The sequence below is a fragment of the Panulirus ornatus genome, chromosome 20 (assembly GCF_036320965.1).
Source record: "Panulirus ornatus isolate Po-2019 chromosome 20, ASM3632096v1, whole genome shotgun sequence".
NCBI classification, from domain to species: domain Eukaryota; kingdom Metazoa; phylum Arthropoda; class Malacostraca; order Decapoda; family Palinuridae; genus Panulirus; species Panulirus ornatus.
In genome coordinates, this window is record NC_092243.1 from 45,351,617 (window position 1) to 45,364,569 (window position 12,953).

At 41.6% G+C, this 12,953-nt stretch overlaps 1 protein-coding gene across 26 annotated transcripts in view; it reads left to right on the top strand.

Annotated features, from left to right (window-relative positions):
• Nucleotides 1-12,953, top strand: part of LOC139755976 (uncharacterized) — a 734,338-nt gene that overhangs the window by 134,775 nt on the left and 586,610 nt on the right. For all 26 annotated transcript variants that reach the window (XR_011714230.1, XR_011714231.1, XM_071674831.1 and 23 more), the window contains exon 5: nucleotides 2,190-2,312. Coding sequence is in view for 24 of the 26 variants with exons in the window: in XM_071674831.1 (XP_071530932.1) it covers nucleotides 2,190-2,312 (123 nt within the window). In the remaining 2 variants the exon portion in view is untranslated. The remainder of the gene's footprint in view (nucleotides 1-2,189; nucleotides 2,313-12,953) is intronic.

Consider the following 12,953-nt stretch of genomic DNA (forward strand, 5'->3'; position numbering starts at 1 on the left):
GTGAGTATTTTGAAGGTTTGTTGAATGTATTTGATTGTCGAGTGGCAGATATAGGCTGTTTTGGTCTGGATGGTGTGCAAAGTGAGAGGGGTCAGGGAGAATGGTTTGGTAGAGAGAGAAAAGGTAGTGAAAGCTTTGCGGAAGATGAAAGCTGGCAAGGCAGCGGGTTTGGATGGTATTGTATTGGAATTTATTGAAAGGGGGGTGACTGTATTGTTGATTGGTTGGTGAGGATATTCAGTGTTTGTATGGATCATGGTGAGGTGCCTGAGGATTGGCAGAATGTATGCATAGTGCAATTGAACAAAGGCAAAGGGGATAAAGGTGAGTGTTCTAACTACAGAGGCATAAGTTTGTTGAGTATTCTTGGGAAATTATATGGGAGGGTATTGATTGAAAGGGTAAAGGCATGTACAGAGCATCAGGTTGGGGAAGAGCAGTGTGGTTTCAGAAGTGGTAGAGGATGTGTGGATCAGGTGTTTGCTTTTAAGAATGCATGTGAGACGTACTTTGAAAAGCAGGTGGATTCGTATGTATCTTTTATGGATCTGGGCAAGGCATATGATGGGTTTGATAGAGATGCTCTGTGAAAGGTTTTAAAAGTATATGGTGTGGGAGGTAAGTTGCTAGAAGCAGTAGAAAGAGAGGAAAGTGATTGGTTCTCAGTGAATATTGGTTTGCAGCAGGGTTTTGGGATGTTCCCATGGTTTTTAAATGTTTATGGATGGGGTGATTAGGGAGGTGAATGTAAGAGTTTTGGAGAGAGGGGCGAGTATGTAGTCTGTTATGTATGAGAGGGCCTGGGAAGTGAATCAGTTGTTGTTCGCTGAGGATACATCGCGTGTGGCAGATTCACGTGAGAAACTGCAGAAGTTGGTGACTGAGTTTGGTAAAGTGTGTGAAAGAAGAAAGTTGAGAGTGAATGTGAATAAGAGCAAGGTTATTAGGTTCAGTATTGTTGAGGGACAAGTTAATTGCGAGGTAAGTTTGAATGGACAAAACTGGAGGAAATGAAGTGTTTTAGATATTTGTGAGTGGACTTAGCAGCAAATGGAACCTTGAAAGCAGAAGTGAGTCACATGGTGGGGGAGGGGGCAAAGGTTCTGGGAGCAATGAAGAATGTGTGGAAGGAGAAAACATTATCTTGGAGAGCGAAATTTGGTATGTTTGAAGGAATAGTGGTTCCAACAATGTTAGATGGTTGTGAGGCATGGGCCATAGATAGGGTTGTACAGAGGAGGGCGGATGTGTTGGAAATGAAATGTTGAGGACAATAATTGATTTGAGGTGGTTTGTTCTAGTATGTAATGAAAGGGTAAGAGAGATGTGTGGTAATAAAAAGAGTTTGGTTGAGAGAGCAGAAGAGGGTGTGTTGAAATAGTAGGACATATGGAGGGAATGAGTGAGGAAAGATTGACAAAGAGGATATACGTGTCAGAGGTGGAGGGAAGGAGAAGCGGGAGACCAAATTGGAGGTGGAAGGATGGAGTGAAAAAGATTTTGAGCAATCAGGGCCTGAACGTACAGGAGGGTGAAAGGCGTGCAAGGAATAGAGTGAATAGGAATGATGGTATACCGGGATCGACGTCCTGTCAATGGATTGATCCAGGGCATGTGAAGCGTCTGATGTAAACCATGGAAAGGTTTGTGGAGCCTGGATATAGAAAGGGAGCTTTGGTTTCGGTGCATTACACATGATAGGTAGAGGGTGAGTGTGTCAAATGTGGCCATTTTTGTCTTTTCCTGGTGCTACCTCACTGAGAGTGGGGGGGATGCTTTTTCATGTTTGGTGGGGTGGCCACGGGAATGGATGAAGGCATTAAGTATGAATATGTACATGTGTATATGTCCATGTATGTATACATTGAAATGTTAATGTATGCATATGTGCGTGTGTGGGTGTTTATGTAAATATATGTGTATGTGGGTGGGTTGGGCCATTCCTCACCTGGTTTCCTATTTATTGCCAATACGGGGGAGGGATAGGGGAGAAAGAATTCTGCTTGCATATTCTCTTCTTGTTGTAGAAGGTGACTAAAAAGGGCTGGAGAGGGTGGCATGGAAAGAATTATTGTCAACAGAGTACCTGTTTAGATGCTCTATATTTCTCATATATTTTATTAACTGGCATTTTTGCTCTTTAAAAATTAGGCTTCTGTGTAAAATTTTTCATTTTTGCTTTTCTACAGTGGCTTGGTACCAGTGAAATGGGTGGAGGCTTTTCCATGTTGGAAGGTTATAGTGAAGATGGAAGTCAGGAGGTTCACCCATCATCTTCTGGTCCACCTGGCAGTCAGCAAGCCCACCAGATGGTGAGTGTTATTTACATTCTTTTACAAAAGTATTGGCCATCACTAGTAGTGAAGATATTGTTTAAGATTCAATAAATTTGTATCACTACCTAATGTTAACAGATTCATCTTACAAAAACTTATGCTAATATTTTCCTTTCTTTCTTTTCTGATTGTGCACATTCAGGTAGTAACATGTATTTTGGGAATTGATGTAGATATCAGTGAATTTGATTTATGTATGTTTCTAAGATGACATCACTTCTTTGGTGGCCACTGCTTTTTGTTCATTGTATGTTATACCTTTAAGAGAAGGCAATTCCATGGTGAAGGCTCATTAACGTATGATTGAATTAGGCTAAGCCTATTTTTTTTAGTGATCAACATTGCCTGAAAGAATTTGATTTTGTTTTATTTTAGGGAGATGTTTTTTGTTTTTATGTCCCACCACTGAGTATTGTATGCAGCACATCATGTTATCACCTACGTTTTTATGTTTGCTGTATGCCAATCTGTTTTTTTTTTTTTACTAATTATAGTTAAAATGATAATGCAAGCAATTCAAGAACAAGTGTGCAAGTGACAAACTGGTTAAATTTTGGAGCACTTGCTTCCATAAATTTTCAGATTAGAAAAAATATTTATTTACAAGTGTTACAACTTGGGAGTGCATGAGGATAAGAAGTTCAGATTTCAAATATGTGTTGTAGACAGAGACAAGTATCAGTGCATACAAAGTTTTGCAAATTAATGGTTTTTATATTTCCTCATGGTGGGACATAAAACAACAAAAGAACCCCTTATTCTGTATTTTGGCTACTTCCAGTTTGTGTGATTATTTATGGTTACTTGTGTGTCATATTTTGGTAGTAGTGTGTTTGTGTATGCATCATGGTGGGAGGGTTGCACTCATAGGGGTCCATCTTTTAACAGTATTTTGGAATATCTTGATCATGTGCAAAATTGTGATCCTTTCCTTCAAACATGCCCATTTTTGCTTTCCGAGATAATGTTCTCGACTTCCACACATTCTTCAAGGCTCCCACAATTTTTTGCCCCCTCCCCCACCGTATGATCCACTTCCGCTTCCATGGTTCCATCCGCTGCCAGATCCACTCCCAGATATCTAAAACACTTTACTTCCTCCAGTTTTTCTCCATTAAAACTTACCTCCCAATTGACTTGACCCTCAACCCTACTGTTCCTAATTACCTTGCTCTTATTCACATTTACTCTCAACTTTCTTCTTTCACACACTTTACCAAACTCAGTCACCAGCTTCTGCAGTTTCTCACATGAATCAGCCACCAGCGCAGTATCATTAGCTAACAACAACTGACTCACTTCCCAAGCTCTCTCATCCCCAACAGACTTCATACTTGCCCCTCTTTCCAAAACTCTTGCATTCACCTCCCTAACAACCCCATCCATAAACAAATTAAACAACCATGGAGACATCACACACCCCTGCCGCAAACCTACATTCACTGAGAACCAATCACTTTCCTCTCTTCCTACACGTACACATGCCTTACATCCTCGATAAAAACTTTTCACTGCTTCTAACAGCTTGCCTCCCACACCATATATTCTTAATACCTTCCACAGAGCATCTCTATCAACTCTATCATATGCCTTCTCCAGATCCCTGAATGCTACATACAAATCCATTTGCTTTTCTAAGTATTTCTCACATACATTCTTCAAAGCAAACACCTGATCCACACATCCTCTACCACTTCTGAAACCACACTGCTCTTCCCCATTCTGATGCTCTATACATGCCTTCACCCTCTCAATCAATACCCTCCCATATAATTTACCAGGAATACTCAACAAACTTATACCTCTGTAATTTGAGCACTCTTATCCCCTTTGCCTTTGTACAATGGCACTATGCACGCATTCCGCCAATCCTCAGGCACCTCACCATGAGTCATACATACATTAAATAACCTTACCAACCAGTCAATAATACAGTCACCCCCTTTTTTAATAAATTCCACTGCAATACCATCCAAACCTGCTGCCTTGCTGGCTTTCATCTTCCGGAAAGCTTTTACTACCTCTTCTCTGTTTACCAAATCATTTTCCCTAACCCTCTCACTTTGCACACCATCTCGACCAAAACACCCTATATCTGCCACTCTATGTTCAAACACATTCAACAAACCTTCAAAATACTCACTCCATCTCCTTCTCACATCACCACTACTTGTTATCACCTCCCCATTTGCGCCCTTCACTGAAGTTCCCATTTGCTCCATTGTCTTACGCACTTTATTTACCTCCTTCCAAAACATCTTTTTATTCTCCCTAAAATTTAATGATACTTTCTCACCCCAACTCTCATTTGCCCTCTTTTTCACCTCTTGCACCTTTCTCTTGACCTCCTGTCTCTTTCTTTTATACATCTCCCACTCAATTGCATTTTTTCCCTGCAAAAGTCGTCCAAATGCCTCTCTCTTCTCTTTCACTAATAATCTTACTTCTTCATCCCACCACTCACTACCCTTTCTAATCAACCCACCTCCCACTCTTCTCATGCCACAAGCATCTTTTGTGCAATCCATCACTGATTCCCTAAATACATCCCATTCCTCCCCCACTCCCCTTACTTCCATTGTTCTCACCTTTTTCCATTCTGTACTCAGTCTCTCCTGGTACTTCCTCACACAAGTCTCCTTCCCAAGCTCACTTACTCTCACCACCCTCTTCACCCCAACATTCACTCTTCTTTTCTGAAAACCCATACAAATCTTCACCTTAGCCTCCACAAGGTAATGATCAGACATCCCTCCAGTTGCACCTCTCAGCACATTAACATCCAAAAGTCTCTCTTTTGTGTGCCTGTCAATTAACACGTAATCCAATAACGCTCTCTGGCCATCTCTCCTACTTACATACATATACTTATGTATATCTCGCTTTTTAAACCAGGTATTCCCAATCCCAGTCCTTTTTCAGCACATAAATCTACAAGCTCTTCACCATTTCCATTTACAACACTGAACACCCCATGTATACCAATTATTCCCTCAACTGCCACATTACTCACCTTTGCATTCAAATCACCCATCACTATAACCCAGTCTCGTGCATCAAAACCACTAACACAGTCATTCAGCTGCTCCCAAAACACTTGCCTCTCATGATCTTTCTTCTCATGCCCAGGTGCATATGCACCAATAATCACCCATTTCTCTCCATCAACTTTCAGTTTTACCCATGTTAATCGAGAATTTACTTTCTTACATTCTATCACATACTCCCACAACTCCTGTTTCAGGAGTACTGCTACTCCTTCCCTTGCTCTTGTCCTCTCACTAACCCCTGACTTTACTCCCAAGACATTCCCAAACCACTCTTCCCCTTTACCCTTGAGCTTCGTTTCACTCAGCCAAAACATCCAGGTTCCTTTCCTCAAACATACTACCTATCTCTCCTTTTTTCACATCTTGGTTACATCCACACACATTTAGACACCCCACTCTGAGCCTTCGAGGAGGATGAGCACTCCCCGGATGACTCCTTCTTCTGTTTCCCATTTTAGAAAGTTAAAAAGAAAAATACAAGGAGGGGAGGATTTCTGGCCCCCCGCTCCCGTCCCCTCTAGTCGCCTTCTACGACACGCGAGGAATGCGTGGGAAGTATTCTTTCACCCCTATCCCCAGGGATAATATACATATATATGCATATATATATATACATATACACATACATACGCACATATACACACATACACACATATACATATATATACATATGAAGAATGTAAGAAATAAGAGGGCAAATGAGAGTTGGGGTGAGAGAGTATCATTAGATTTTAGGGAGAATAAAAAGATGTTCTGGAAGGAGGTAAATAAAGTGCGTAAGACAAGGAAGCAAATGGGAACTTCAGTGAAGGGCGCAAAAAGGGAGGTGATAACAAGTAGTGGTGATGTGAGAAAGAGATGGAGTGAGTATTTTGAAGGTTTGTTGAATGTGTTTGATGATAGAGTGGCAGATATAGGGTGTTTTGGTCGAGGTGGTGTGCAAAGTGAGAGGGTTAGGGAAAATGATTTGGTAAACAGAGAAGAGGTAGTAAAAGCTTTGCGGAAGATGAAAGCCGGCAAGGCAGCAGGTTTGGATGGTATTGCAGTGGAATTTATTAAAAAAGGGGGTGACTGTATTATTGACTGGTTGGTAAGGTTATTTAATGTATGTATGACTCATGGTGAGGTGCCTGAGGATTGGCGGAATGCGTGCATAGTGCCATTGTACAAAGGCAAAGGGGATAAGAGTGAGTGCTCAAATTACAGAGGTATAAGTTTGTTGAGTATTCCTGGTAAATTATATGGGAGGGCTTTGATTGAGAGGGTGAAGGCATGTACAGAGCATCAGTCAGATTGGGGAAGAGCAGTGTGGTTTCAGAAGTGGTAGAAGATGTGTGGATCAGGTGTTTGCTTTGAAGAATGTATGCGAGAAATACTTAGAAAAACAAATGGATTTGTATGTAGCATTTATGGATCTGGAGAAGGCATATGATAGAGTTGATAGAGATGCTCTGTGGAAGGTATTAAGAATATATGGTGTGGGAGGCAGGTTGTTAGAAGCAGTGAAAAGTTTTTATCGAGGATGTAAGGCATGTGTACGTGTAGGAAGAGAGGAAAGTGATTGGTTCTCAGTGAATATAGGTTTGCGGCAGGGGTGTGTGATGTCTCCATGGTTGTTTAATTTGTTTATGGATGGGTTTGTTAGGGAGGTAATGCAAGAGTTTTGGAAAGAGGGGCAAGTATAAAGTCTGTTGTGGATGAGAGAGCTTGGGAAGTGAGTCAGTTGCTGTTCGCTGATGATACAGCGCTGGTGGCTGATTCATGTGAGAAACTGCGTAAGCTGGTGACTGAGTTTGGTAGGGTGTGTGAAGGAAGAAAGCTGAGAGTAAATGTGAATTGGAACAGGGTTGTTGGGTACAGTGGGGTTGAGGGACAAGTCAATTGGGAGGTGAGTTTGAATGGAGAAAAAGTGGAGGAAGTGAAGTGTTTTAGATATCTGGGAGTGGATCTGGCAGCGGATGGAACCATGGAAGCGGAAGTGGATCATAGGGTGGGGGAGGGGGCGAAAATTGTGGGAGCCTTGAAGAATGTGTGGAAGTCGAGAACATTATCTCGGAAAGCAAAAATGGGTATGTTAGAAGAAATAGTGGTTCCAACAATGTTGTATGGTTGCGAGGCGTGGGCTATGGATAGAGTTGTGCGCAGGAGGATGGATGTGCTGGAAATGAGATGTTTGAGGACAATGTGTGGTGTGAGGTGGTTTGATCGAGTAAGTAACGTAAGGGTAAGAGAGATGTGTGGTAATAAAAAGAGCGTGGTTGAGAGAGCAGAAGAGGGTGTTTTGAAATGGTTTGGGCACATGGAAAGAATGAGTGAGGAAAGATTGACCAAGAGGATATATGTGTCGGAGTTGGAGGGAACGAGGAGAAGTGGGAGACCAAATTGGAGGTGGAAAGATGGAGTGAAAAAGATTTTGTGTGATTGGGACCTGAACATGCAGGAGGGTGAAAGGAGGGCAAGGAATAGAGTGAATTGGATCGATGTGGTATACCGGGGTTGACGTGCTGTCAGTGGGTTGAATCAGGGCATGTGAAGCGTCTGGGATAAACCATGGAAAGCTGTGTAGGTATGTATATTTGCGTGTGTGGACGTATGTATATACATGTGTATGGGGGTGGGTTGGGCCATTTCTTTCGTCTGTTTCCTTGCGCTACCGCGCAAACGCGGGAGACAGCGACAAAGCAAAAACATATATATATATATATATATATATATATATATATATATATATATATATATATATATATATGTTTTTTTTTTTTTTTTTTCCCAAAAAAGAAGGAACAGAGGGGGCCAGGTGAGGATATTCCAAAAAAGGCCCAGTCGTCTGTTCCTAACGCTACCTCGCTAACGCGGGAAATGGCGAATAGTTTGAAAGAAAAGAAAGAAAATATATATATATATATATATATATATATATATATATATATATATATATATATATATATATATGTGTGTGTGTGTGTGTGTGTGTGTATATATATATATATATATATATATATATATATATATATATATATATATATATATATATATAGTGAGAGGACAAGAGCAAGGGAAGGAGTAGCAATACTCCTGAAACAGGAGTTGTGGGAGTATGTGATAGAATGTAAGAAAGTAAATTCTCGATTGATTTGGGTAAAACTGAAAGTTGATGGAGAGAGGTGGGTGATTATTGGTGCATATGCACCTGGGCATGAGAAGAAAGATCATGAGAGGCAAGTGTTTTGGGAGCAGCTGAATGAGTGTGTTAGTGGTTTTGATGCACGGGACCGGGTTATAGTGATGGGTGATTTGAATGCAAAGGTGAGTAATGTGGCAGTTGAGGGAATAATTGGTATACATGGGGTGTTCAGTGTTGTAAATAGAAATGGTGAAGAGCTTGTAGATTTATGTGCTGAAAAAGGACTGATGATTGGGAATACCTGGTTTAAAAAGCGAGATATACATAAGTATACTTATGTAAGTAGGAGAGATGGCCAGAGAGCGTTATTGGATTACATGTTAATTGACAGGCGTGCGAAAGAGAGACTTTTAGATGTTAATGTGCTGAGAGGTGCAACTGGAGGGATGTCTGATCATTATCATGTGGAGGCAAAGGTGAAGATTTGTATGGGTTTTCAGAAAAGAAGAGTGAATGTTGGGGTGAAGAGGGTGGTGAGAGTAAGTGAGCTTGGGAAGGAGACCTGTGTGAGGAAGTACCAGGAGAGACTGAGTACAGAATGGAAAAAGGTGAGAACAATGGAAGTAAGGGGAGTGGGGGAGGAATGGGATGTATTTAGGGAATCAGTGATGGATTGCGCAAAAGATGCTTGTGGCATGAGAAGAGTGGGAGGTGGGTAATCAGAAAGGGTAGTGAGTGGTGGGATGAAGAAGTAAGAGTATTAGTGAAAGAGAAGAGAGAGGCATTTGGACGATTTTTGCAGGGAAAAAATGCAATTGAGTGGGAGATGTATAAAAAAAGAGACAGGAGGTCAAGAGAAAGGTGCAAGAGGTGAAAAAGAGGGCAAATGAGAGTTGGGGTGAGAGAGTATCATTAAATTTTAGGGAGAATAAAAAGATGTTCTGGAAGGAGGTAAATAAAGTGCGTAAGACAAGGGAGCAAATGGGAACTTCAGTGAAGGGCGCAAATGGGGAGGTGATAACAAGTAGTGGTGATGTGAGAAGGAGATGGAGTGAGTATTTTGAAGGTTTGTTGAATGTGTTTGATGATAGAGTGGCAGATATAGGGTGTTTTGGTCGAGGTGGTGTGCAAAGTGAGAGGGTTAGGGAAAATGATTTGGTAAACAGAGAAGAGGTAGTGAAAGCTTTGCGGAAGATGAAAGCCGGCAAGGCAGCAGGTTTGGATGGTATTGCAGTGGAATTGATTAAAAAAGGGGGTGACTGTATTGTTGACTGGTTGGTAAGGTTATTTTCATGTATGTATGACTCATGGTGAGGTGCCTGAGGATTGGCAGAATGTGTGCATAGTGCCATTGTACAAAGGCAAAGGGGATAAGAGTGAGTGCTCAAATTACAGAGGTATAAGTCTGTTGAGTATTCCTGGTAAATTATATGGGAGGGTATTGATTGAGAGGGTGAAGGCATGTACAGAGCATCAGATTGGAGAAGAGCAGTGTGGTTTCAGAAGTGGTAGAGGATGTGTGGATCAGGTGTTTGCTTTGAAGAATGTATGTGAGAAATACTTAGAAAAGCAAATGGATTTGTATGTAGCATTTATGGATCTGGAGAAGGCATATGATAGAGTTGATAGAGATGCTCTGTGGAAGGTATTAAGAATATATGGTGTGGGAGGAAAGTTGTTAGAAGCAGTGAAAAGTTTTTATCGAGGATGTAAGGCATGTGTACGTGTAGGAAGAGAGGAAAGTGATTGGTTCTCAGTGAATGTAGGTTTGCGGCAGGGGTGTGTGATGTCTCCATGGTTGTTTAATTTGTTTATGGATGGGGTTGTTAGGGAGGTAAATGCAAGAGTTTTGGAAAGAGGGGCAAGTATGAAGTCTGTTGGGGATGAGAGAGCTTGGGAAGTGAGTCAGTTGTTGTTCGCTGATGATACAGCGCTGGTGGCTGATTCATGTGAGAAACTGCAGAAGCTGGTGACTGAGTTTGGTAAAGTGTGTGGAAGAAGAAAGTTAAGAGTAAATGTGAATAAGAGCAAGGTTATTAGGTACAGTAGGGTTGAGGGTCAAGTCAATTGGGAGGTGAGTTTGAATGGAGAAAAGCTGGAGGAAGTGAAGTGTTTTAGATATCTGGGAGTGGATCTGACAGCGGATGGAACCATGGAAGCGGAAGTGGATCATAGGGTGGGGGAGGGGGCGAAAATTCTGGGGGCCTTGAAGAATGTGTGGAAGGCGAGAACATTATCTCGGAAAGCAAAAATGGGTATGTTTGAAGGAATAGTGGTTCCAACAATGTTGTATGGTTGCGAGGCGTGGGCTATGGATAGAGTTGTGCGCAGGAGGATGGATGTGCCGGAAATGAGATGTTTGAGGACAATGTGTGGTGTGAGGTGGTTTGATCGAGTGAGTAACGTAAGGGTAAGAGAGATGTGTGGAAATAAAAAGAGCATGGTTGAGAGAGCAGAAGAGGGTGTTTTGAAGTGGTTTGGGCACATGGAGAGAATGAGTGAGGAAAGATTGACCAAGAGGATATATGTGTCGGAGGTGGAGGGAACGAGGAGAAGAGGGAGACCGAATTGGAGGTGGAAAGATGGAGTGAAGGGGATTTTGTGTGTTCGGGGCCTGAACATGCAGAAGGATGAAAAGAGGGCAAGGAATAGAGTGAATTGGAGCGATGTGGTATACCGGGGTTGACGTGCTGTCGGTGGATTGAATCAGGGCATGTGAAGCGTCTGGGGTAAACCATAGAAAGCTGTGTAGGTGTGTATATTTGCGTGTGTGGACGTATGTATATACATGTGTATGGGGGGGGTTGGGCCATTTCTTTCGTCTGTTTCCTTGCGCTACCTCACAAACGCGGGAGACAGCGACAAAGTATAATAAAAAAAAAATAATAATAATAAAATATATATATATTTTTTTATATATATATATATATATATATATATATCCTCCCCTCCGTGTATTTTAACTTTCTAAAAGGGGAAACAAGAAGGAGTCACGCGGGGAGTGCTCATCCTCCTCGAAGGCTCAGATTAGGGTGTTTAAATGTGTCTGGATGTAACCAAGATGAGAAAAAAGGAGAGATAGATAATATGTTTGAGTAAAGGAACCTGGATGTTTTGCCTCTGAGTGAAACGAAGCTCAAAGGTAAACGGGAAGAGTGGTTTGGGAATGTCTTGGGAGTAAAGTCAGGGGTTAGTGAGAGGACAAGAGCAAGGGAAGGAGTGGCACTACTCCTGAAACAGGAGTGATGGGAGTATGTGATAGTGTGTAAGAAAGTAAACTCTAGATTGATATGGGTAAAACTGAAAGTTGATAGAGAGAGATGACTGATTATTGGTGCATATGCACCTGGGCATGAGAAGAAAGATCATGAGAGGCAAGTGTTTTGGGAGCAGCTGAATGATTGTGTTAGTGGTTTAATGCACGAGACCGGGTCATAGTGATGGGTGATTTGAATGCAAAGGTGAGTAATGTGGCAGTTAAGGGAATAATTAGTATACATGGGGTGTTCAGTGTTGTAAATGGAAATGGTGAAGAGCTTGTAGATTTATGTGCTGAAAAAGGACCTGTGATTGGGAATACCTGGTTTAAAAAGAGAGATATACATAGATATACGTATGTAAGTAGGAGAGATGGCCAGAGAGCATTATTGGATTATGTGTTAATTGATAGGCGCGCAAAAGAGAGACTTTTGAATGTTAATATGCTGAGAGATGCAACTGGAGGGATGTGTGATCATTATCTTGTGGAGGCGAAGGTGAAGATTTGTAGAGGTTTTCAGAAAAAAAGAGACAATGTTGGGGTGAAGAGAGTGGTGAGAGAAAGTGAGCTTGGGAAGGAGACTTCGAGTGAGGAAGTAGCAGGAGAGACTGAGTACATAATGGAAAAAGGTGAGAACAAAGGAAGTAAGGGGAGTGGGGGAGGAATGGGATGTATTTAGGGAAGCAGTGATGGCCTGCGCAAAAGATGCTTGTGGCATGAGATGCGTGGGAGGTGAGTTGATTAGAAAGGGTAGTGAGTGGTAGGATGAAGAAGTAAGATTATTAGTGAAAGAGAAGCGAGAAGCATTTGGACGATTTTTGCAGGGAAATAATACAAATGAGTGGGAGATGTATAAAAGAAAGAGGCAGGATATCAAGAGAAAGGTGCAAGAGGTGAAAAAGAGGGCAAATGAGAGTTGGGGTGAGAGAGTATCATTGAATTTTAGGGAGAATAAAAAGATGTTTTGGAAGGAGGTAAATAAAGTGTGTAAGACAAGGAAACAAATGGGAACTTTAGTGAAGGGGGCTAATGGGGAGGTGATAACAAGTAGTGGAGATGTGAGAAGGAGATGGAATGAGTATTTTGAAGGTTTGTTGAATGTATTTGATGATAGAGTGGCAGATATAGGGTGTTTTGGATGAGGTGGTGTGCAAAGTGAGAGGGTTAGGGAAAATGATTTGGTA